This window comes from Falco naumanni, chromosome 3, assembly GCF_017639655.2.
Source record: "Falco naumanni isolate bFalNau1 chromosome 3, bFalNau1.pat, whole genome shotgun sequence".
Taxonomy (NCBI): domain Eukaryota; kingdom Metazoa; phylum Chordata; class Aves; order Falconiformes; family Falconidae; genus Falco; species Falco naumanni.
In genome coordinates, this window is record NC_054056.1 from 31445099 (window position 1) to 31468160 (window position 23062).

At 45.7% G+C, this 23062-nt stretch overlaps 1 protein-coding gene across 7 annotated transcripts in view; it reads right to left on the reverse strand.

Moving 5' to 3' along the window:
• ZCCHC2 (zinc finger CCHC-type containing 2) overlaps positions 1-22716 on the reverse strand; it is a 49383-nt gene extending 26667 nt beyond the window's left edge. For 4 of the 7 annotated variants that reach the window (XM_040585750.1, XM_040585747.1, XM_040585745.1 and 1 more), the window contains exons 1-3: positions 21455-22714; positions 4620-4731; positions 2085-2161 (exon numbers count right to left, since the gene is read on the reverse strand). In XM_040585750.1, the coding sequence (XP_040441684.1) occupies positions 2085-2161; positions 4620-4731; positions 21455-22414 (1149 nt within the window). In that variant the 5' untranslated portion in view covers positions 22415-22714. Of the gene's footprint in view, positions 1-2084; positions 2162-4619; positions 4732-21454 lie in introns of all 7 variants that reach the window. The other 3 variants (XM_040585748.1, XM_040585744.1, XM_040585749.1) reach the window with 3 other exon arrangements.
• Positions 22717-23062: the final 346 nt, after the last annotated feature.

Genomic DNA, 23062 nt, shown 5'->3' on the forward strand with positions numbered 1-23062 from the left:
ACCAGAGAAAACGATGTAGGTCAGATATACTGGACTGAGCATTCACTGACATTATTTGGAGTCAAAATAAAAAAGAGAAGTATCTGTTTACATTACCTATAAAAAAAAAAATTATCTGCCTCAGGCTTGAATCTTACATGGTCATATAGTTGCTGTTGCACAATACAATTCATAAAAAGTACTGCAAGTACTAAAGAAGAATCAGACAGCATCTTGGTATATGCTTGTATAAAATTTCAGTAGTTTATTTTTCTGACACAACATGCAAGTAGTAAACCAGCACTTTCACATGCATATTTTGAGAAGAAAATAAGTAAGCTTGGTTAGATGAGTGCTGCCTGGCTCTAAGACCACTTCTGAGCTTAAGGTTCCCATTGCATGCATGGGAAGATTCTGTGTAATGGGAGTGGACATGGTAATTATAAACATTCATTTACTCCCAAGGGCTGACAGAATAACATCAAACACCAACTGCCTTCAGCTTAGTTCCCAGAAATGCCAGCTACTCTTAGTGCTCTCAGTTGGGAAGCCATGACTGTAACTGCTGTTTAAACCTTAAAAAAAGCAGTGTCTGAGCAAGCACAAAATGATCTGCAGTGAGGATCACAGTATATACCTGCACAGATGAGGAAACTCTTTCCTAAAAGAACTGAGGTGGAGGAGTTTCAAGCTTACTCAAATACTTCCCAGAATATCTCCACATTCCCCCTTTAACAAAGAAATTCAAAACCACTGTCAAATCTGTCTACACGATGAATTTTCAAAATAGTTTTGTGACTTTAAATATTAATAATCCATATGGACATTCTGTATAAACTTTTGTATTTTACCTAGTACTTGGTTCACAGACTACTCAGACAAAAGATCTATGACAAGGTTGAAATACTTGGGCAAGTTAACCTTGAAGACTTCGAAGGCTACATTGCACACTACTGTCCTCAGCATAAGAAGAGTGCAGAAATTTGCAAATTTCACCTTCAGACATGAACAACAACAAGGTATCTGTTGCCACTACTTTACTTCAAAAACAGAAATAGTATACATGTCAATTTAACTCTAATTTTAAACTCCTAGTAATACCAGAAAAGAAATAACTCTGTAATTCATATCCATTTAAAGAATATGATATCGAACTCTGGGATCAACACATCAATTTTCCATGTCTCAAAATGTCATTTTTTTAATGCCTCTTCAAAGAGCTCCCATGACCCATATCAAATGGCCAATTATAACGTTTGATCTAAAAGTTTCTTTCGTTTGGGGAAAAAAAGATAAAATTTAACTCTATGTTCAAACCTGGTATACTACCAGACTTACATCTACTAGCCAAATGACTCATAATGTTAGTCAGTCCTTGCTAAGGAAATCACTCCTGTGATTCAATTAGAACATCACCACCAACGGCCTTAGCAGCTATTATTTAACACCTACAGCCTTTAATACCAGAGCTCAATAATGAAAGCTTCTTTTCCGAAGTAGTAAGAAGCTGTTTAAAATTCACTCACATAATTGTTTTGTATGTTGCCTCTGGCTATTATAATACATAAGAACTATACTAGGTAGGCCTTCAAGTCTGTTGACATTTTTAGCCTGTTTGTTTTTACCTTAACAAACAAACCCCAAAACAAACAAATGCCCAGTTTTGTCAAATACCACAGGAGCCATCCTCTTAATGGTAAAAATTGGTGAAAGAGTTCCAAGATAACCATATGAATCCAAGCCATATATATGGCTGTAGACACAAGAACCGCACTCCTATGCCATTTGAGCAAATATCAATTAGTTTTAGAATTCTTTGTAATGCTTTCCCCAAACTAGCAAAAGCCAAGTTTCCTGAAGTGGTCACAGACCCAGCTATGGCTGGTGTTTTACAACTTCCCACTTTATGCCCACAATTACATAAAAAAGTTGATCTGCACACAGAACCCAAAAGAACTGTAGGATAATTCCAAGAATATCTCTGAAGACCTTAATGTAATTCAAAACTGCCTTCTGAGCAGGTATTTGAAACAAGCTGCATGTATCTACAATACACAGATATCATGAAGACAATTGCTTTAATATTCTGGAGGTTATTTGCTTACTTTGAATGTGTACTCCAAATGTTTGTCAGCCCTTTTTCTTGGTACTCCTTTCAGGGTTATCTTCTCAATGTGTACAGCTGAAAGAAAAACACCTTATTGTCCATGCCAAAATTGCAGTTTGAAAATGTATCTATTTACCTAGCCATTCTGAGAATCACTGTATGCCATTTACTGACTCACTAAACCCCTCTTTCTCAGATGCTACTTTGCTGTAAGAAACTGCAGGGGGCAGGTGGATCCTTGCTCTCTAAAAAGTATTTCCCTGGCCTGACCACAACCTTGGAGATTAGCTCATTATCATTTCATCTAACTTAAAAGTCTTCAATGAATTTTGTTAAAGTTACAACTAAAGTATCATCCCCCTCACATATGCCATTTCTAAGAGAACTTTTAGTTCTCTTAGACAATTAAAGTATTGGCAATTTCCTTAAATAAATAATAAACCAGCATATAAACCTAGTGATACTGCTTCCAGTTCTTTTAGTAGAAAGACTGACAGACACTAAGTGTGTTGGTGTACACTGGTTGTGACCCTTTACCTAGGAGTTGGAGCACTAGACAATCAATTAATTAAATTAATTTTTATCAGTTAACAAGGATTAATTATTACAAAGCAAAGAAATCTGAGATGAGCTAAGGACCAGACAATAAAATCTATCAATATACCATGAAAAGCCAAATGTTCAGTGTCCTTAATTTTTGCTGGTCCGGTATAGATAAAAACACTGTTAGAAAAAGTACTATGGCATAAGTTTTGGTGCAGTAAAGTTTCTTAACAGCCAATGTTAAAATTTATACCATCAGCTGAGTTAATACTCTCAAGTTAATTAAAAAGTTGATTCCCATGACTGGAACTGAGAATAGTGGTTTAAATTGCATTTCACTACATGCATATATTTAGCATACATAATTACAGAAACTAACACTATTAACATTCACAGACAAACTTCTTTTCTAATGGGATTATGTTTGTTTTAAACTATTGAATGTTCTCAATGCTAAATATATTTGCCCTCAAGTATAAAGAAATTTTATTACACAATGTACTACCTTCAGCTCCCTCAACTTCTTTTTGTTAATGTTGCATGCTTCAGTGTAGTAAGTGATACACTAAGTAATTACAGTGTTGTTGCTTGCTGCATAGCTTCAGTTCCACAGTTTCAACAGATCACTTTAAAATTCAGTTTCCACAATTACTTTTTAAACATTCTAAATGGCTAGACTGAGAAGAAATGTTTGAATATACAACCCAATGAGGTGTGTTACATCTCTACATCTATTATGGACGCAACACATGCATTCAGGATGATTAAGTCAGGCATGCACACATGACACTGCTTCTACTGTAAGCGTAAGTCAAGATTCCTAAAAATCATATTTGTTACAGCTGAGAATAAAACCCATGTTCTATTACCAGTGCTATTTCTAACCCAGTAAGAAGATTCCTGTAGCAGGGATTCTCTATCACATACCTATACAGCAAAATTATTCTGATCCTTCACTGTAGTTTCTAACTATGATAATACAAATGCTGAGAAATATTTAAGCTCTTCCCTAGATTCAATTATTCAACTTCTCTGTGCTTGTTACTTAATTCAAGAGCGTTGCTAAAGACAGTCTCCCTTTTGTGTTTCTAATTTGTGAATATGAACACTTTGAACTCTGTAAAAGGATTTGAAACAGGTTTGTTGTCTATAATCTGCCATGATGTTTCTCTGTGGTTTTTTTGCAAGGAATTAAACCTCTCAAATTGCATGCCTTCAAAGTGTAATTAAATCTCCACAGTAGAGACAAAAAGAACATTTATGAGGACAAAAGGAATAGCAATAGTTTCCCCAGATTGCCAGCTCTTCACTATCTGCAGGATAGTGTAGACAAATTTTGAGTAGACAAGTGATTTGCTAATCTTATTGGGAGAAAAAAGGGTAGGAATAAATCTGTTTTCAATAATGTTCATTTCTTCAAAGAGAGGAAACTGTGCTGGCAATTGCACAGAAGACTTCTCTTTACGCTCTGAAGCCTTGTTCTCATTCTCCCCAACAGAGCCAAAAGACGACTGACTCCTACGGAAACCCTCTCACTTCTCCGAACAACCACTTCTGTAAAACCTCCTAACTTTTTCTTTGTTTTTAGGACTAATCAAATACAACTGAATCAAGCAGCAAAAGCTATTGACTGTTTCACAGTATCTTCATGATTAGTTTTGTTTAAAACAAATCTACACACCATTAACACAACCACATTAAATTTCCTTGTTTTCTTCAAAATCCCACCTTTTTTTTCCAGGAGGAATTCCATTTGCAATCAATTTTCATGCATGCAGTCACTAGTATTTAGCAACTAACAAGAATGACAAATTGTTATAATAAAGAAAAGACCAAGTAGGCAGCAGAGAAGCTATTATACTTACCAATCACTGCAGCTTCTCATTCAAATGAAGAGCAAAACAGATGTAAGATTTCTGCAACTTCAGGCAGAGTTTAGTGTTCAAAAAAACCTTAAAGTGTTCGTCAGAAGAAACCTCAGACAACCTACCTTCTCGCTGAGGTCTATGGGAAGCCACTGGCAGTCCATCATGAGGTGCTGTGGTTCGTTCTAGCAAACTGGCCTCATTACTTGACATGCAGTCGCTACGGGAGAAGTCATTCTAAATTGAGAAGGGAAAAAAGGAAGCGTCTTAATAGAATGCATATTATAAAAGCTTGCCCTAAACAGCAGAAATTAAAAAAAAAAAAAAAAGGAAAGAAAAAAAAAAGTTCCTTACTTAGTAGTCTACAGGAGAAAAACCTGAAGTTCTTGACAGTGGCAAAAAGTCATTGGCTATTTCAGTTCTTCCTGAACTGAACTATAGCCAGCTATAACCTCCCATGTTTCACTGACCTTATTTTAAGAACAGAACAGGGTGAGGGACAGGTGTGCCTTTAGCATATCTCAAGCTGGATCAATCAAGATCATTAGCTCACAATTTCAATGCTAATTTTCTCTTAGTGTAAACTCTTTCAATTACTAACCTGTGACATTACCTACTCAGTATACTCTAAACATATTCTCCTCAATTATATCCATACCCTGTATCTTCAGCCTGCCACCTCTTCTACATAGGTAATTATGAATAACTACTGTTCAGACAGTCTATCAGAACATATGGTCCTAATAACTAAACCCATGCACCTCTTACTAACTAAACATTCAGAACACAACCAGTAGCCACCAAGACGCTCTCTTCCATAGACAAAAGTACAGACTGAAAGCTCATCTCCCCAATTTACATGCAGACTTCAAAGTTATATGCCAAGAATTACTACTGTTTTAACACATAATGGGACAGAACAGGAAATCACACAAGACAGGTAACATAAATAAGAAAGAACAAACTAGGCTAGCAATGATAAATTAGAGAAAAGCATTAGATGAGCATGGACTTCAAGTGGTTTCTCTAAGGTAACAAAAGCCTATATATTTTTCCCAAATTAAGACAAAACATTAATGTATCAATCTACATGTTCTTCAACGACCAGGTCTTGTTAAAAATCAAACTGACCAAGCAAGCTAAAATTCAGAAATGTTTTTAAATGTCCAATGACTTTAGATGCAACTGTTTTGGCCTGTTGACCTGTGTAATTGCATGCTTCAAGGAAATTACATGTTGCCTTAAAAAGATATATCCACAAAGAGCCAGGAATTACTGGAACTTTCTGGCAAGCATCCTGGTTTCAGTCTGGGATAGAGTTAATTTTCCTCTTAGTAGCGAGTACAGCGCTGTGGTTTTGGATTTGGCATAAGAACAACGTTGATAACACACTGATGGTTTTAGTTGTTGCTGGGTGATGTCCATCCTAAGTCAAGCACTTTCAATTTCTCAGGCTCTGCCAGCAAGAGGGCTGGAGGGGCACCAGAAACTGGGAGGGGACATAGCCAGGACAGCTGACCCGAACTGGCCAAAGGGATATTCCATACCATAGGATGTCATGCTCAGTATATAAACTGGAGAGAGTTAGCTGAGCCTGGGGATCACTGCCCAGGGACTGGCTGGGCATCGGTCAGTAGGTGGTGAGCAACTGTATTGTGCATCACTTGTTTCTTTCTTTTCTCCCTTCCCTTTGGATTTCATTCCTCTCCCCCTCCCCTTCTCCCTCCTTTTCACTATAATTGTTGCTATTATTGTTTATTTAAATTATGAAATTGTTCTTATCTCAGTCCTCAAGTTTTGTACTCCTTCCCAATCCTCCTCTGCATCCCTCTGAGGGGTACAGGGGTGTGGGGGTGAGTGGCTGCGTGGTACTTCGCTACTGGATAGAGTTAAACCACAACAGAGTGTTTCTGGATTCACCTATTTTAAGTGAGGCACGGCTATTTATCTGGAACAAGCAGCATAACATATGAGCTTAGCAAGTACCTAAATGCCATCAACATGCAAATAACACGTTGATGATAGCAGCAGCCCTGCAGAGGGGGAGAGGTGGTTCTCTGTTTAGCACCACAAATCAACCGAATACTGTCAAAGCACTGGAAGCTAAAACAGAGGGTAGGTTTCTTGGAAAAGCTTTCAAAAGAAGCAAGTTAAATAGAGGACATCCAATGCATCACAAATATTTAGCAACTGGTCTGCATAATAACTAGAAGGTAAACAAATACCTATCTTATTAGTATTTATACAAAACAAATAAAATTCCTGGGAGAAGTGGATACTTTGGGGAGCAGATGTATATTGAAAGTTCAAAGTCTGTTCCTCTCATTCAGGATGAGAGTGGAACTGCTCCACTGAAAAACCTTCATAAAAGACAGGTAGAGGAAAAATACAGATTTTCAGACAGTACTCTTATTTTTAAATACAGGAAGCATAAGATTCTGGAAATAAATGCCAGAACATATGAGATTCTTTTTTTCCTGAAGGACTTGTGCAATATGATGAGACAAACCAGCAGCCAAGATTCCTTTGGTACAGAGGACCCCAAGACTGTCACAACAGGCAGACCAGAATGAGGAAGCACAGAGATGTCAAAAGACATCACAGTCCCCTCGCAGTTTGTGAATTCTTCAATGAACTTCCTCAGATTTGACAGATATACCAACCAAAGCTGGCTTCATCTTACTAGACCAGCTTCACATCATCTGTAGCATGAGCACAAACTCTGGCAACTCCTAACAATACATCCAACTCATTTAGGACCCAGTAAGTACACATGCATCAAGCCTGCCCTGGGCATACTGTTAATCTGACTTTCATCAGTCACATCAACAGCAGTACACAATTAGCAAGCGAACATTCATGTGCCTTTAGACTGCACTACAGATGGTCTGAGGAACTGAATGACATTTTAGCTGTTTCATCTATATCAGTGTACAGTTTGTGTTCTACATGGAGTGTCAGTAATTTCAGGTTTCAAAGCAATCAGATTTAAAATACAAATCATGCTTTGTTTCCTCAAGATAAAACTCGCATCAGTCCCTAGTCAGCCAGTAAACAATCTCAGCAAACTTCACTGATCAAAACTGTATTTCATGCTTCAAACACCAAATAAATTATGAGCGCAATGTCAGACATGCAATAAGAAAGGGAAAGAGCTGTGTATCAATGAGATTACGTTTTAACAGCTTTAGCAATTTCCAAGTTTAGTTTAATAATAAAAAAAACCCCAACCCACAAGCACGCTCTGGAGAAAGCTGCTTTCAGATCGCCTCGAAACTCCCATCGATACTGTTTTGTCAGACATTTAGCAACTCTGGATATAACCAAACTCAAGTACTTCACTTAACTCCTTGTGACACACTATTCAGAAAACTGAATCAAAATTGGCATTTGAGCATTAAAGTTACCCTGTTTACACTGTGATTCATTTAAGACTGTCCATAAAAAGAACTACTATGATTAACTAGCTGTGTCCAAACTATGTGAGCTAATAAATTCAGCACGTATTTTGGTACGAGACTGAATGTCTTCCTGACATGAAATCAAACAACTGAACCAAGATTTCTACCAAGGTGCAGTGTCAATTCTCTGGCAGAGGTAAGGTCTTCCTTAAACTACAGCCACAGGCTTTGCTAAAAGCAGCTTTGATATCTTCCACACTGCATGTAGAAGATGACAGACATTTGGATTAACTCTGACAGAGGCTCTCAAACCATTCAGTTTGGTTTACTTTTCTAAGATGTCCTTTTCCACCTCTGAAATCATCAGCCTAACAGCTTGAAGGCAGTGCTTCATTCATTTTAAGGAACAGGCTGAGACTTCCACCTAATCAATTACTTCTTTAAGAAAATCACAAATGGATCTAAACCCAGTTTAATTTAAAGTCAGACCTTTTGCAATCAAAGTCAGGCTACTTGTTTTGATAAATGAAAAAATAAATTACCATCTATTCTAATAAATAATTGCTAGTTAAGAAGTCAAAGAAATTGTAAGCAGTTTTTAGAAGAGAGGTATGAAAATAAGATTTACTTCAAAGAGGTAGTCTGCTCAGTTCATGTCAAAGAACCATTAAATATTGCTGCTACACCTCCTAAGTGCTTCTCACGTAGCATACACATTATCTTTATAACAGTGTTCAAATATTTCTAGAGTATTACTGTAGAATGATTACATTTCTATCCATGGCAGCATTCTGTACCAGGCAAACTACATCCACATTTGAAGGCTCCCTCTAAATTGCAAAATATTAACATGGTTCAAACCTGTATTTAAACAAGTCCTGATAGCAATGATTTTATAAATCATCATAACTGCAAAAAAAAAAAAAATCCATAACTTATTCACTTGAAAAATTCTTCACCTAGAAAGTTAAACCAGTAATACATAATGCATGTATTTTGTAAACGACAGCTTTCACAATACCTAGTGGGACCCAGCAGGTAGACAGTTGGGTAATCCAAGTCAGTCATAGCTCTGCCTTACAGCTTGCAGCCTGCAAGGGTCGTTTGCATGGCAAGGTCTTGGCAGTGGCAGGGCTACAGGGACGGCTTCTGTGAGAAGATGCCAGAAGCTTCCCCCATGTCCAGTAGAGCCAATGCCAGCCAGCCCCAAGACATAACCGCTGCTGGCCAAGGCCGAGCCCATCAGTGACAGTGGTAGCGCCTCTGTGACAGCATGTTAAGAAGGGGAAGGAAAAGAAAAAAATCTGCACCAGCAGAAGAGAGGAGTGAGACTATGGGAGGACAACTCTGCAGACACCAAGGTCAGTGAGGAAGGAGGGGGAGGAGGTGCTCCAGGCAGCGGAGCAGATTCCCCTGCAGCCCGTGGTGGAGACCATGGTGAGGCAGGCTGTCCCCCGCGGCCCATGGAGGTTAACGGTGGAGGTGCAGCAGATCTCCACCTGCAGCCCAGGGAGGGCCCCACACCAAAGCAGGTGGATGCCCAAAGGAGGCTGTGATCCGTGAGAAGCCCAGGTGGAGCAGTTTGCTGGCCGGACTTGTGACCTGCTGGGGACCCACCCTGCAGCAATCTGTTCCTGAAGGACTGCACCCTGTGGACGGGACCCACTCCAGAGCAGATTGTGAAGGACTGAGGCCTGTGGGAAGGACTCACATTGGAGAAATTTATGAAGAATTATCTCCCATGGGAGGGATCCCACTCTGGAGCAGGGAAAGAGTGCAAGGAGGAAGAAGCGGCAGAAATAATGTCTGACAAACTGACTGAAACCCATTCCCTGTTCCCCTGCACCACTCAGGGGGAGAGGAAACTGGGAATTAAGTTAAGCCCGGGAAGAAGGCAGAGGCAGGGGGAAGGGGTTTGTTTCTGATTTGAATGGAAATAGATTAAACTAATTTCCCCAAGTCGAGTCTATTTTGCCTGTGATGGTAATCGCTGAGTGATCTCCCTGTCCTTATCTTGGCCCACAAGCCTTACATTTTATTTCTTCTCCTCTGTCCGGTTGGGTGACAGCATGGCTTTGGTGGGCATCTGGCATTCAGCCAGTGTCAAACCACCACACTATCTTAAGCTGCATCACAAGTCTTCACATTTGGTGTTAGCTACTGTGACATTCCTACATCAAACACTCACAAGGAACTACAATACAAGTGGCATTGTCAGAGCGGACAAATCCAGCATACGAGGGACTGGAAAGTCTAGGCAGTGTGGAAGGGCAACGAATGTTAAATGTGACATTGTGGGTTGCTGCCTGGTGTCAGTCACACTACAGACCCAAGTCCTTTATAACTGGGTAGGCTGCCGAGGAGTTCCTGTTGATGGTCAGGCTGTATAGTGCTAACTGTGCTAGTCATTGCGCGTCAATGAATAAAATGTATTTCCACAACACATGCAAATGTAAGGTTAATTCTTGCATAAGCCTTTGCCACCGTAAGGCTTTCCCATACAAAGATTTATTGCAGCTTGCAGTGCTGCTGATGACTAAAATACAGTGAAGCAAGAAATGTGGGTGGCCCCAAACCAGTTGCCAGGTAATTAGATAATCGCATCAATCTTTGTGACAGGCTGGAGGATTAACTACATCTCTCCTTGAAAGTGAATCAGGCTAAGAGAGCACTCTAAAATTTGTCTGCTCTCACAATCTAGACCAGAGTTTTATATCCAAGACATCTTTCCTCATATGGCTGAAAGCAAGAACCACATTAAACCCACCTATTGCTTGAGATGTCTCCTGGGACTGTATCACGGACTGTATCACAGAATCATAGAATGGTTTGGGTTGGAAGGGACCTTCTTAACAATCATCTAGTTCCAAAACCCTCTGACATGGGCATGGACACCCTTCACTAGACCAGGTTGCTCCAAGCCCCATCCAACCTGGCCTTCAACATTGCCAGGGACGGGGCAGCCACAACTTCTCCGGGCAACCTGTTCCAGGGCCTCACCACCCTCACAGTAAACAATTTCTTCCCAATAGCCAATTTAAATCTACCCTCTTCCAGTTTAAAGCCATTCCCCCTCGTCCTATCACAACAAGCCCTTGTAAAATGTCCCTCTCCAGCTTTCCTACAGGCCCCCCCCTTAGGTACTAGAAGGCTGCTACAAGGTCTCCCCGGAGCCTTCTCTCCTCCAGCCTCAACAACCCCAACTCTCTCAGCCTGACTTCAGAGGAGAGGTGCTCCAGCCCGCTGACCATCTTCACGGCCCTCCTCTGCACTTGCTCCAAAAGGTCCATGTCCCTCTTATGCTGGGGGCCCCAGAGCTGCACACAGTCTCCATGTGGGGGTCAGGAGAGCAGAGCACAGAGGGACAATCACCTCCCTCGACCTGCTGGCCATGCTTCTTTCCATGCAGCCCAGGGTCCCGTTGGCCTTCTGGGCTGTAAACGCACACTGCCAGGTCATGCTGAGCTTCTCATCCACCAGCACCCCAAGTCCTTCTCCTCAGGGCTTCTCCCAATCCATTCTTTGCCCAGCCTGTATTTGTGCTTGGGATTGCCCTGACCCACGTGCAGGACCTTGCACTTGGCCTTGTTGAACTTCATGATGTTCGCAAAGGCCCACCTCTCAAGCCTGTCAAGGTCCCTTTGGATGGCATCCTTTCCCTCCAGCATGTCAACCACACCAGAGAGCTTACTGTCGCCAGCAAACCTGCTAAGGGTACACTCAATCCCACTGTCCATGTTGCCAACAAAGATGCACCAGTCCCAGCACTGACCTCTGAGAAAAGCCACTAGTCACTGGTCTCCACTTGGACGTCAAGTAGTTGACTGCAACAATCCGAGTGCAACCATCCAGCCAATTCCTTATCTACCAAGTAGTCCACCTGTCAAATCCATCTCTCTCTAATTTAGACAAAGACGTTGTTTGGGACTGTGTCAAATGCTTTGCACAAGTCCAGGTAGATGATGTCAGTTGCTCTTCCCTTATCCACCAACGCCGTAATCACGTCATAGAAGGCCACCAGATTTGTCAGGCACGACTTGCCCTTAGTGATACCACGTTGGCTGTCACCAATCACCTCCTTATTTTCAATTTGCCTTAGCATAGTCTCCAGAAGGACCTGCTCCATGATCTTGCCAGGCACAGACAAGAGACTGGCTGGCCTGTAATTCCCCAGCTCTTCCTTTTTTCCCTTTTTAAAAATGGGGGTTGTTTCCCCTTTTCCAGGCAGCGGGAACTTCACCAGACTGCCACAACTTCTCAAATATGACGGACAGCGACTTAGCTACTTCATCCACCAGCTCCCCTCGGCTCCTGCGGAGACATTTCATCAGGTCCCATGGACTTGTGCGCCTTCAGGTTCCTTAGATGGTCTTAGACCTGATCATCTCCCACAGTGGGCAGTTCTCACTCTCCCAGTCCCTGCCTTTGCCTTCTGCAACTGGGGCAGTATGGCTGGAGCACTTCCTGGTCAAGACTGAGGCAAAACTGTTGTTGAGTACCTCAGCCTTCTTCACATCCTGGGCAACCAGGTCTCCCATTTCCTTCCGTGGAGGGCCCACATTTTCCCTAGTCTTTTTATCATTGACATCTATGGAAGCTCTTCTTGCTGCCCTTGACATTCCTGGCTAGATTTAATTCTCAGGGCTTCAGCTTTAGCTTTCCTAACCTGGTCCCTGGCTGCTCATACAATTTCTCTGCATTCCTCCCAGGCTATCTGTCCTTGCTTCTACTCTCTGCAGGCTTCCTTTCTGTGTTTGAATTTGTCCAGGAGCTCCTTGTTCATCCATGCAGGCCTGCTGGCATTTTTGCCTGACTTCCTCTTTGTTGCGATGTATTGCTCCTGAGCTTGGAGGAGGTGATCCTTGAATACTAAGCAGCTTTCTTGGGTCCCTCTTCCCTCCAGGGCTTTATACCGTGGTATATATACCTCCGATCCCCGAAGAGGCCAAAGTCTGCTCTCCTGAAGTCCACGGGTGCTAATCTCCTGAAGTCTAGGGGTACTTGTCTGTAAAGATAAGCACCAAATGTCTGAAGTGGAGAGCCATCCTGCTCAGCAGGATGTTGCTTTGTATAACTAACATACGTGAGCTAAGCAAATCTCAGCTAGTCTACACAGGAGAGATGTTCAAACTCTGCCTCCTATTAACATAGATGGCTAATCAAAAAATGTCATGCTGGTGTTGGTTTGGCAACGTGTAATGAAATCTGTTACTGGATAGCCTACTAATCATCATGAGCAAGTGACTGATGCACACAAGTCTTCTGATGTTTGCACTGCACTTTCATAAAAGAACTATTCGTGCATCAGCTATGATGAGCACTAACAAGGGAAACCTGCTTACAGCAGCTGGACAGCTTGATTAGTTCTACATGCCCAAATATGAAAGCTTATTTTTCTGCAAGACTTCAGTAAATGTGCTGTTAGGGACAGCACTACTTAGCCTTGCAGGCTGTGCAGATGTAAATTGGCACAGCTCATTCATTCATGTATAAGTGGGAACTGGCAAACAAAAGCAGATGAAAGAAGGCATCTTGGAATAATCAAGGTCTAATTCGAGTTATCAACTACAGCACCTGTACCTTAAAGAAATTTGAGCACTATCAAGATGTGGTGCTGCGATTTGCTTAAAACAATCCTTACAGGCTGCCACCTTTATTGCTTCACAACTGCAACACACGGATACTAGCTCTGTAGCTACATTAGCACAAAGGCTAAACATCCCCTCTTAAGGAGCAACAATCAGCTGAAACTGTGTGTGCTACCGAACCCTCTCTTGGTCACAAGTGGCAACGAGAAGCCTGACTCAAGACTGTGCAACTGTATCTACACCCCATCATCTAATTCTTCTTGTTGCTTGGATATAGAGATAGAACATCGTGTCATCTTACACTTACATGGAAATCCATGCATGCACTTAATATTCACAAATGCAAACATACAGTGCAGCAATGCTTCAAAATCTGTTTAATGTTGACAACTGTTGATCAACAGATCGTGTCCCATGCAAAAAATCCACTACTGTTTTGGACAAGCTGCTAGTGAAATGCAAGATCAAGACTGAAGACAGTTGCCCAGTTGACACTGCTGCTAAGTTTATGCTTCACTCTGCAAGCTTGGAACTCTGCAATGTCACTGTCCAATCAATTTGAGATACAGAGAGCTGTCCTACAAGACTAAGAACAGAACGGGCCTAAAGATCTAAGACAAAAGATCTCTCTTTCAGCCACAGCCAGCAAACTACTTGAATGCTTCCTTGTTAACTTGTCTTTTCACATGCAGAAACAACCTCCAGAACAATAATGCTTATAGAATGCACAGAACCACAGGCTGGAGAAATGGGCTGACAGGAACCTCATGACGCTCAACAAGGGGAAGCACAAAGTCCTGCACCTGGGGAGAAGCAACTACAAACACCACACAGGCTGGGGCCTAATCAGCTAGAAAGTAGTTTTGCAGGAAAAGACTTATAGATATAAAAACATATATACACACATATGAAGGATGAGTGCAAAGAGGATGGAGCCAGGTTCTTCTCAGCTGCGCCCACTGACAGGCCCAGAGGCAATGGGCACAAACCGAAACACAGGGTGCTCCCTCTGAACATCAGGAAACGCTTTTTCTACTGTGAGGGTGATCAAGCACTGGCACAGGTGGCCCAGGGGGGTTGTGGATTCTCCATGCTTGGAGATACTCAAAAGCCATCTGGACATGGTCCTGGGCAGCCAGCTGCAGGTGGCCCTGCTTAAACAGTGGGAGGTGGAAGACAAGATGACCTTTAGAGGTCCCAGCTGATCTGAGTCATTTTGTGGTTCTGTGACCAGACATAAAATCCCATAATGTGCAAAATAAAAGCCCAACTGGCTGAACATTTGGTTCAAGTGGATAATGCACAACTGCCCTATTAACTCATATCTAGTAAGCCAGACTGCATAGAGAGAATGCACAGTTGTCCAAGAGTACTTTAAGCATATTTGTTCACTGAAACTATTTTAAGAGCTCACCTGTAAGAGGCAGCAACAAAACTCTATGAGGGAGACAAAAACTTTTTGAAAAAACATCAGCTGATTCAGGGAGGAAAAGCACACATATGACAGTTTCAGCAATCACATATTGACTAACTTGTAGCACTGTGAAATCATGACGATTTGGAGACAAAGGGCATACCAACCTCTTACACAGCATTAACAACTTCAGCTATCAAGGCCTCTGGCGATTACACTCGAAGTACCAGATATGTCAGCTACAGCAGTGATTTACAGTGCTGAGGAAACACTGCACCTCCTGTTCGCTAGAAACACGGCACATTCTTTCTCTGAGTCTCATCTGCATCTGAGCTTTTAACAGGACTTAAACCAGAGTTTCAGTCCAGCCTAGCTAGCCCATGACAAAGGAGAGAACTTGAAGCTAAAGCCAGCAATGTACCAGTTGGGAAGTTCCCACACTGCCAATTTTTGCTCATCCTACAACTTCATATAATGTCAGTGCTGTTACAATTGTCTGTCGAGTGAATGAGAAGAAAATTACTTGAATGTTCAGACTGATTAAAAAAAATATTCTCACAACAGTCTAGCGTGACAGAAAGATTTAAAAAACAATTGTCCTTTAAGAGTGGTGAACTCTAGTACAATTAGTACTGAGTAAAGTTGATGCCTTCATTACTACTTTTAACTACTGGCAGAGGGTAATACATCATTTTGTCCAGTTCTTGAACTGAAGAGATCTAAGCAGCAGTTTAAAAGTATTCTTTCATGTAGAGCAGCAGTTCCGAACAACAGAAAATCTCTCTGTCATGTTCTTATCTCACTCTTAAGACACTTCCCAAGACATTAAATCTCCTTTCACTATTAAAAGCATTTTTACTTTCTTCTTCCAAAAAGGACAAGATTAAGATTAAGAAGCTGAGGAAAGGCAAGAAGCTCATGAAGGAATGCAGTTTCCAGCCAGATCTCTGAGCTTGTCCTCTGCAAGCTTTGGTCTCTGAAAGTATAAACCCTTAGACTTGGAGGATACTGCAGAAATTTACCAAGTCTTGGAGGAAAAGTAGACATTCGATATTAAGTATAGTTAATGGAGAATTAGCTGTAGTGTTTTCTAGGACAGCTATGGCTAGACATTGATACCGGCAAATAAATGAAGTGACAAGAGATTTAAGTAGACAGAATCCTACAAACTCCAGTGGTTTCGTAGATACAGCCATCTTACTGTTGCTGTCTGCGTTCCTTTCTGCAGCTTTTTAGAAAGAGCTGAGTCTCCTTGGTACTCCCAGACCAGTGAGATCCTGCTATTTACAAGTCAGCACTTGGCGACACTGAAAACCGAACTACAGCTTAACAACGGTAATCTAAGTGCAAGCATTAGGAAGTCATGGGTATATTTTCAATGCCCTTAGTGTTCATTTAATACATTGGAGAAAAAAACAGCACAGAAAACAGTGAGAGGCTAATTAACCCTGGTATAAAGGGACTCCGGGCAAGGCTACAAACTTGTCTAACACCTCTTATTTAGAGCTAAATGACTGAAACAACCAAAAGCAGTGCAAGTTTTTACTCTGCAATTTCCTGGAGCACTAGCATGCACGTTTAGACAGAAGTCTTTCATTTTAAGCACTGTCATTCATCTAGTTATGACTTCCCTTCCAGAAGACTTCCAGTAATGTTTCTGGAAATCCTTAACTTCTGTTCGGAGTCAGAGAAATTCTGGTTCAGAGACAAAGGTGTTTGGTTCACTGAGGGAGCTGGAATACTTTTTCTCTCAGTATGCAACACTTGCAAAACATTCGTATTTTCCTGGAGCGTACCAGCATTTGAAAGATCTTTGCCAAGAGTAAAATGACATTTCTAATCCTCCTGTCTCTTATTTAAACCAGACTCTGAAGGCACACTTTTCCATAGACTCAACTCTGTAAAAAGAAAAAGAATACACTGCAGCTTCAAAATGGGATTGCCTGTATTTTTGTTCTCACAGAGCTATGAGACTCCAAAATTAAGTTCTACTACCTTGTTCTGCTGCAAGTGACTGAAGATCAATTATAAAAGCACTCTTCCAATTTGCAGACAAAACATCCTATAAATAGAAGCCTACTAAGAAAAACACTCTGTAAATAGAAACTTTCCCTTTGTTTGTAAGTAGAGACTTTCGCTGTAAAGAATCCTCTAGCCAGCTAATTATAATATTATTTAGCAAACAATTATCTCCAGGAGATTGCTTATTTCAACTGAACCTTAGTTCTATTACTGACAAGTATGCCTGATCAAATGTTCCAGTGTCTAACGCAAGCCACATTTATTATGTTAGCAAATATTCAGGCCTCTTTCGGTATTTCAGCATTCTGATCTCAGATTTTGGATGGGATGGAGCAAGATAAGCAATAATACCAAACAGCTTTGATACTGATGCACTTACTAAACAAATATAATCAACGCAAGAATTAAGCTATGTGTTCTGTTATTTAAACCAATATATATAGTGATATCACCAGACTCCTTGCACATTAATGCTTGTTTTATGACTATGGATGTGAAGGCTGCCGATTTATTCTTACACTTCAACTATAGATTCAAAGTCCACATTCTGCACAGCTTAATGCACTGATGACTTTTTTTCCAAAAGCTGCTATTACAAACTACTTCCATTTAAAAATCTGCAAATAGTATCAAGTGTTTCTACATTAGGTAAAAAGTATTTCAGAACACTTTCTTTAAGAAGCAAAGTTTATGCAATTTTAAGGCAATCCTAGCTCTGTCCATCACACTCCAACAGTCCTATCTCTCACAACTTTTGACTCCATCAGCCATTTCCAAATCAATTTGTTAAAAGGTATCGCTAAGAAACATCAAGTTCTTCAAGGATCATTAAAATAGGAGACCAAAATGAGCAGCAGTCCTATTAATCCTTTGTCAAGAAGCGACTGTAACATGAGCTCAATCTTACCAGACCACACAGATCCTAGCTAGAAAACATAACCCTAATCACGGGAAAAAGCAAACTGCTTTATGTTCTAGTAAATCACCCATAAATTCTTTGTAGGTGAACCTCGCAAGTTCTTCTGCTCATTATAGGTAAATGTTCCAGCTCCTTGAAACCTCAAACCAAGCCACCAGGCTGGATGTGCCACATGCAGTAACACAGCCCTTGCCATACGGAATTCACAATCTAAACTTGACAAATAAACCACCTGGTTCAATTCCAGGTCCAAACTCCATCACCTCTGCAGGCCGATTTCACATCACTGCCGCTTGCCCTAGGTGCATCGTATTTCACGGGTCATGCGAACAACATGACCCCCCTCCAGCCTGTTCAGCAGCCTGAGCTGAGAGAGCCCGGGGGTCACGGCAGGGCAGCCCAGAGCTGAGCCGGCGGCCGCTCGGCACAGAGCTGCTCGTGTGCTTTATCTGCTCGATACACCGGGCACACCACGGCGCAAAACCTTCCCGGAAAGGCCCCGAGCTCCCCGCGCCCCGGGCAGGGCCCGCTCCGAGGCCCAAAGCCCGAGCGGCTCCGAGCGGGCGCGGCGGGGCGGGGCCGGGGGCGCTCCAGGCCCACCGCGGCGGGCGGCACGCGCCGGCACACCGCCCTCCCATTGGACGGCCGGGAGCGCGGGGTCCCTCCAACCGGCGGGACCGGCGCGTGATTGAGCCCACGCGCCGCTACGGCGGTGCGGAACGGGCGAGACCGTTCCCGTTACGCAACAGAAGTCGCCCCCCCCCCCCCGCGGCGGGACGGGGAGGAAACCGCCCTGCGGGCACGTGACCAAGAGCGCAGGCTCCGCCGCCGCCATCTTGAATGGGGGCGGGAAGCAGCTGTGACCATTAGTCACCGGATCCCTGCCCGGGGAAGGGTCTGGTAGGGCGGCTCGCCGGGGCCCGGCCCTTTCGCCCCCACCGGCACGGCGGGAGAGGGCGGAGGGGAACAGGGGCCGTGCCCTCACGGGGCGGGGAGGCGCCATGATCGATCTGTCCTCCCCGCAAACAAAGCCGAGAGGTCACCCCCTCCCCCCGGCCGACTCCGGGCCGGCACGGTGCTCTCCGGGTTGGGGCGTCCCTGCGCCGGTAACGGTTCTTCTGCCCTCGCAGAACCTGACTGTCTCTATTTAACAGGGGAGGAGAAAGTTCAAGCCCTTCTTCAGGTGTGGCCGTTGCAAACGTGACAGGAACCGCCCGCGCCGGGCCCCTCCCGTGCCACCGGGAGGCAGGGCCGGTGGGCGCCGGGCACCGCCAGCAGCCCCAGGGCGGGAGGCAAAGCTGCACGGCGCCGGGCAGGTTATCGTCACAGGGGGAGCCCGGCCCTCCTGACCCGAGGCCTGCCGAAGGAAAATTCAGAGAGGTCTTTATGAACTGATTAGTTTACAAATGCAAAGCCCTGAAGGCACTCAAATTTCAGAGATTAAAGCAGAATGAAAAGACTGTGGACACCTGACAGGTTTTTAAATCAAGTCCAATTTAACAGTACCACTGCATTTAGCCAGGGAAGTCTTCAACTGTGCCACTAACTCCCATTTCCTCCAGCGTCCTATCTGTGAGGGTCCCACCGTCCCCTGGGAACACGAATGGAAAATACTCAGCAGAAACCCACCAATCCCTCTGTCAGCCATTATTTCCCAGAAGCTCTGCTGTATTTACAATTTAACCATTAAGAAAGGAAAAAAAAGCCTACGGAAGGGATGCCGTTTCAGCCCTGTGTGGACTAGAGAATATGTGATGTGCGTGTTCAGCCAAGCTGACTCGGGTCTCTCAGTGTTCCCTGAGTAAACAAAACCACCACAGCTTGGAAAGCTGCTTTTACACTAAAGCCAGGACGCTGCATAAAACACACTTCAATTTCAGTAGTTCACGAGAGCCTCATCTCCTAATGAATTTGGTGGGACACACTGAGCAGCTATGACTGATTTGCCTGTTTCAGGCAGGAAGTATGTTTCCAGTTACTAGCACCTTAAATCCAGAAAGAACAGTGTCCAGTCTTACAACTTCCTGCAACTCAATCCTCTTCCCCTAAAGCCAGACTTCCAGGATTCATTTTGGGATAGAGCTAGACTTGATGCAACTTAATGAGCCAAAATAAACACTTTTTGGACTTCTGCTATGAATTCATTATGATTTCAGTACCATAATGTCTACCTACTAGTTTATCACCTGCCAAATACGCTTTGGCCTTAAAAATTATACAAGCATTTACTTTGTGTGTTTGAAGGCTTAGAAAGTCATCCCTGTCTCCTCTGAGTACTCTTCAGGAACATATCCTGTCTGCCAAACATTTCTCTGCTTGGTAAAGGAGACCAAGGAGTCTTTTCCTATGGCAGTCAATGTAAAAGGGTTTTCTAGGAGTGGCAGAACTAGATAGCACTGCAAGTAAACCTGGAAACAAAATTAAAAAAAAAAAAAACCCAACCCTTACTGTTTTGTACCTTCTTCTGTTACGCATCCGATGAAAACCTGATGCGTTCAGTTGAACAGCATTACAAACACCTATCTTCCAGCCCTTTCTTCCCCTTTACATGAGAGGCCATCTATAGACCAAAAACCACAGAGCTCCAAGATGATGTCTTGGTTGCATAAATATGGGGCAGATTTTAAAGTCAATGCTCACCAAGAGGGCAGCAACGAATGGTACTGGGGGAGAACCATAGTTAAAACACAGCTGCTGCACAAGAGAATGCTTCGGTGCCACTCACTGAAAGTCTTCACTCTTGGTGACAACCACCTTCTAGCAACAAGTGGCACATCTGCTTTCAAGATGTGCTTTGCTGTTTCCTGACAGACACCCAGAAATTCAGCTTTTCTCCAAACAGAAGCTCCAGCTGTGACATTTTAATTTGCAGCTTTAGTAGAATGATTACCACCCCTTCCCAAACCTCATCAGCCACCCTACTGAAGATGGCTTTTCAGAGAACCAGCCTTAGAGCCGCTCATCCCTAACTGCTGCCTGATCCTTGCCAAGTCCAAGCTTAAGTCTCATTTGGGAGGAGGGAGGAGTGCAGGTTCCATATAAAAACTATTTCAACGTGTTCTACTGTTTTAAGCTGCTACAGAACGCTCTTCTTAAAACATACGGTTTCTATCTAGCACTACTATTCTTTTCACAAGTTTAGTCAAGCTTGTCAGTTGTACTCCTGCATCATACAACTTCTTCAGTGGCCTACAGCGTGCGAGGCTGCCAGTCAAGCTGCAGCAGTGCACGGCACCCTGGGCTCCAGCAAGGCAGGGTTCAAAAGGCAGTGCTCCAGAAAGCATGGCAGGCTAGAAAAAGAAACCCTGCCTCCCCGGTTCTACTACGTCACAGTCAGGCACTGTTATGTCACAACAAGAAATTCGTACTAGACACTCCACACAGCAGCTGGTGGGGGTGGCCGGGGCCTACACTGCCCCGGGGGGCGGGGGGGGGAGGGGGGGGGCGGCAGGACGAGTAAGGAGGAGAGACGGGAGGGGCCACATCCCAACGAGGGGCTTCGGGGAAAGGCAAGAGGCCGCCTTCAGCTCCTGGAAAGTCGGGAGGGGGTGAAGGAAGGAGGAGGAAACCGCCTGATGAGATGGCGCAGCGGGAAGAGACCAGGACGCGGCGTTACCTGGGCTTGGTGGCGACCGAAGCCTTCCTCTTCCTGGTCCCCGCACAAGGCCCGCCGCAGCCTCTCTAGGTGCTCCCGCAGGGTGACCCGCTGGTGGAATGAAAAGGCCGGGTGCAGCGAGGCCATGGTGAAGAGCAGGAGCAGCTCCTCCTGCGCGCCGAAGCCCAGGCCCTGGGCGGCGGGGAGGCCGGCCTGCCCGTTTTCTCCAGCTCCGTCCATCACCACCACCACGTCCTCCTCCTCGGCCCCCTCCTCCTCGGCAGCGCCCGCCGGGGGCCGCCGCGCCGGGCAGCTCTGCAGGATGGAGTCCACCTGGGGCAGGAGGCGGTGGAGGCGGCCGGCGGCCTCGCGGTTCTCGGAGCCCAGCAGGGCCAGGTAGACGATGAGCTTGGAGCGCACGGCCGGGTCGCGGAAGTCGCCGAGCTGCCCGGGGTCGCTGAGCCCGTTGGCCTTCGCCTCCGAGTCGCGGAGGCAGTGGTAGTCCTTGCGGGCCAGGTCCTCCAGGCAGGAGCCCAGGAACCGCAGCTCCAGCGGGTTGCACAGGTCCAGCAGCCCCACCATGAACTCCAGCCGCTGCGCCGAGCCCAGCACCAGCCCGAACCACTCGTACACCGTCTCCTTGTCGGTGCGGGCCGCCGCCGAGCCGGGCCCGCCGCCGCCCGGAGCGGGGAGCGCGGCGGGGGGGGGCGGCGGGCCAGGCCCAGGCCCCGGCCCCAAGCCGTGCAGCTGGCTCGGCCTCTCCAGCCCGCACCCCCTCCCCGCGGCGGCGCCCCCGCGGGCCGGCGCCCGGGGCACCTGCTGCAGCTGGAGGTGACAGTCCAGGGCGCCGCCGGGCTCCTTCAGCCCCAGCCCCGCGGCTGCCGCCGCCGCCGCCTCTTCCGCCGCCGCCGCCTTGTGGCTCGTCTGCTTCAGGGGCAGCTTCATCTTCAGCATCCTCGGCGCGGGGGGGGACGCGTGCATCCGACGGGGCCCGGCTCCGGGAGGGGGCCCGGCCCGGCGGCGGGGGACGCGGCGCGGCGTGGCCGGCGGTCAGGAGGAGCCGCTCATGCTGCCGCGGGCCCGCCGGCGCGGGAGAGGCGCGCGCAGGGGCAACGGTCCCGGCGTGTGCGCGCGTGGGGAGTGGGCGGGAGGGTGGGGGAAGGGCGGGCCTCGCTCGCGGCGGCTGCGGCTCCTGCAGCGGTTCCCCCTCCCCCCCCCTTTCCCCAGCGCCCGTGCGCGCGCCCGGCGGCCCTCGCGCGCGCGCAAAGCCGGAAGCGGCCGTTGGCGCTCGCGGCCCCGGCCGGCGCGGAGTGAGCCCGAGCTGCCGGCGGGGGCAGGGCGGGGGGACGCGGCCGGGAGGGGGCGGCCGGGGCGCGCTGCTCCGCCTATCAGCGCCGCCGACGTCAGCGCGCTCGCCCGCGTGCGCGGCGCCCGCCGCCGGGGCCTGGGCAGGGCGGAACTGCGCGCGCTGGGCCGGGCATGCGGCAGCCGCCGCGCCTCAGCCGGGGCGGGCGAGCCGGGGTCCCGGGGCCGGTGCCCTCTGCGCCAGCTCCGGCATGCCTCCCTCGCAGGCGCCGCTCCGTCCGCAGGGCGGGCCCGGGGCCGCGGCCTCGCTGTCGCCCGCGCTGG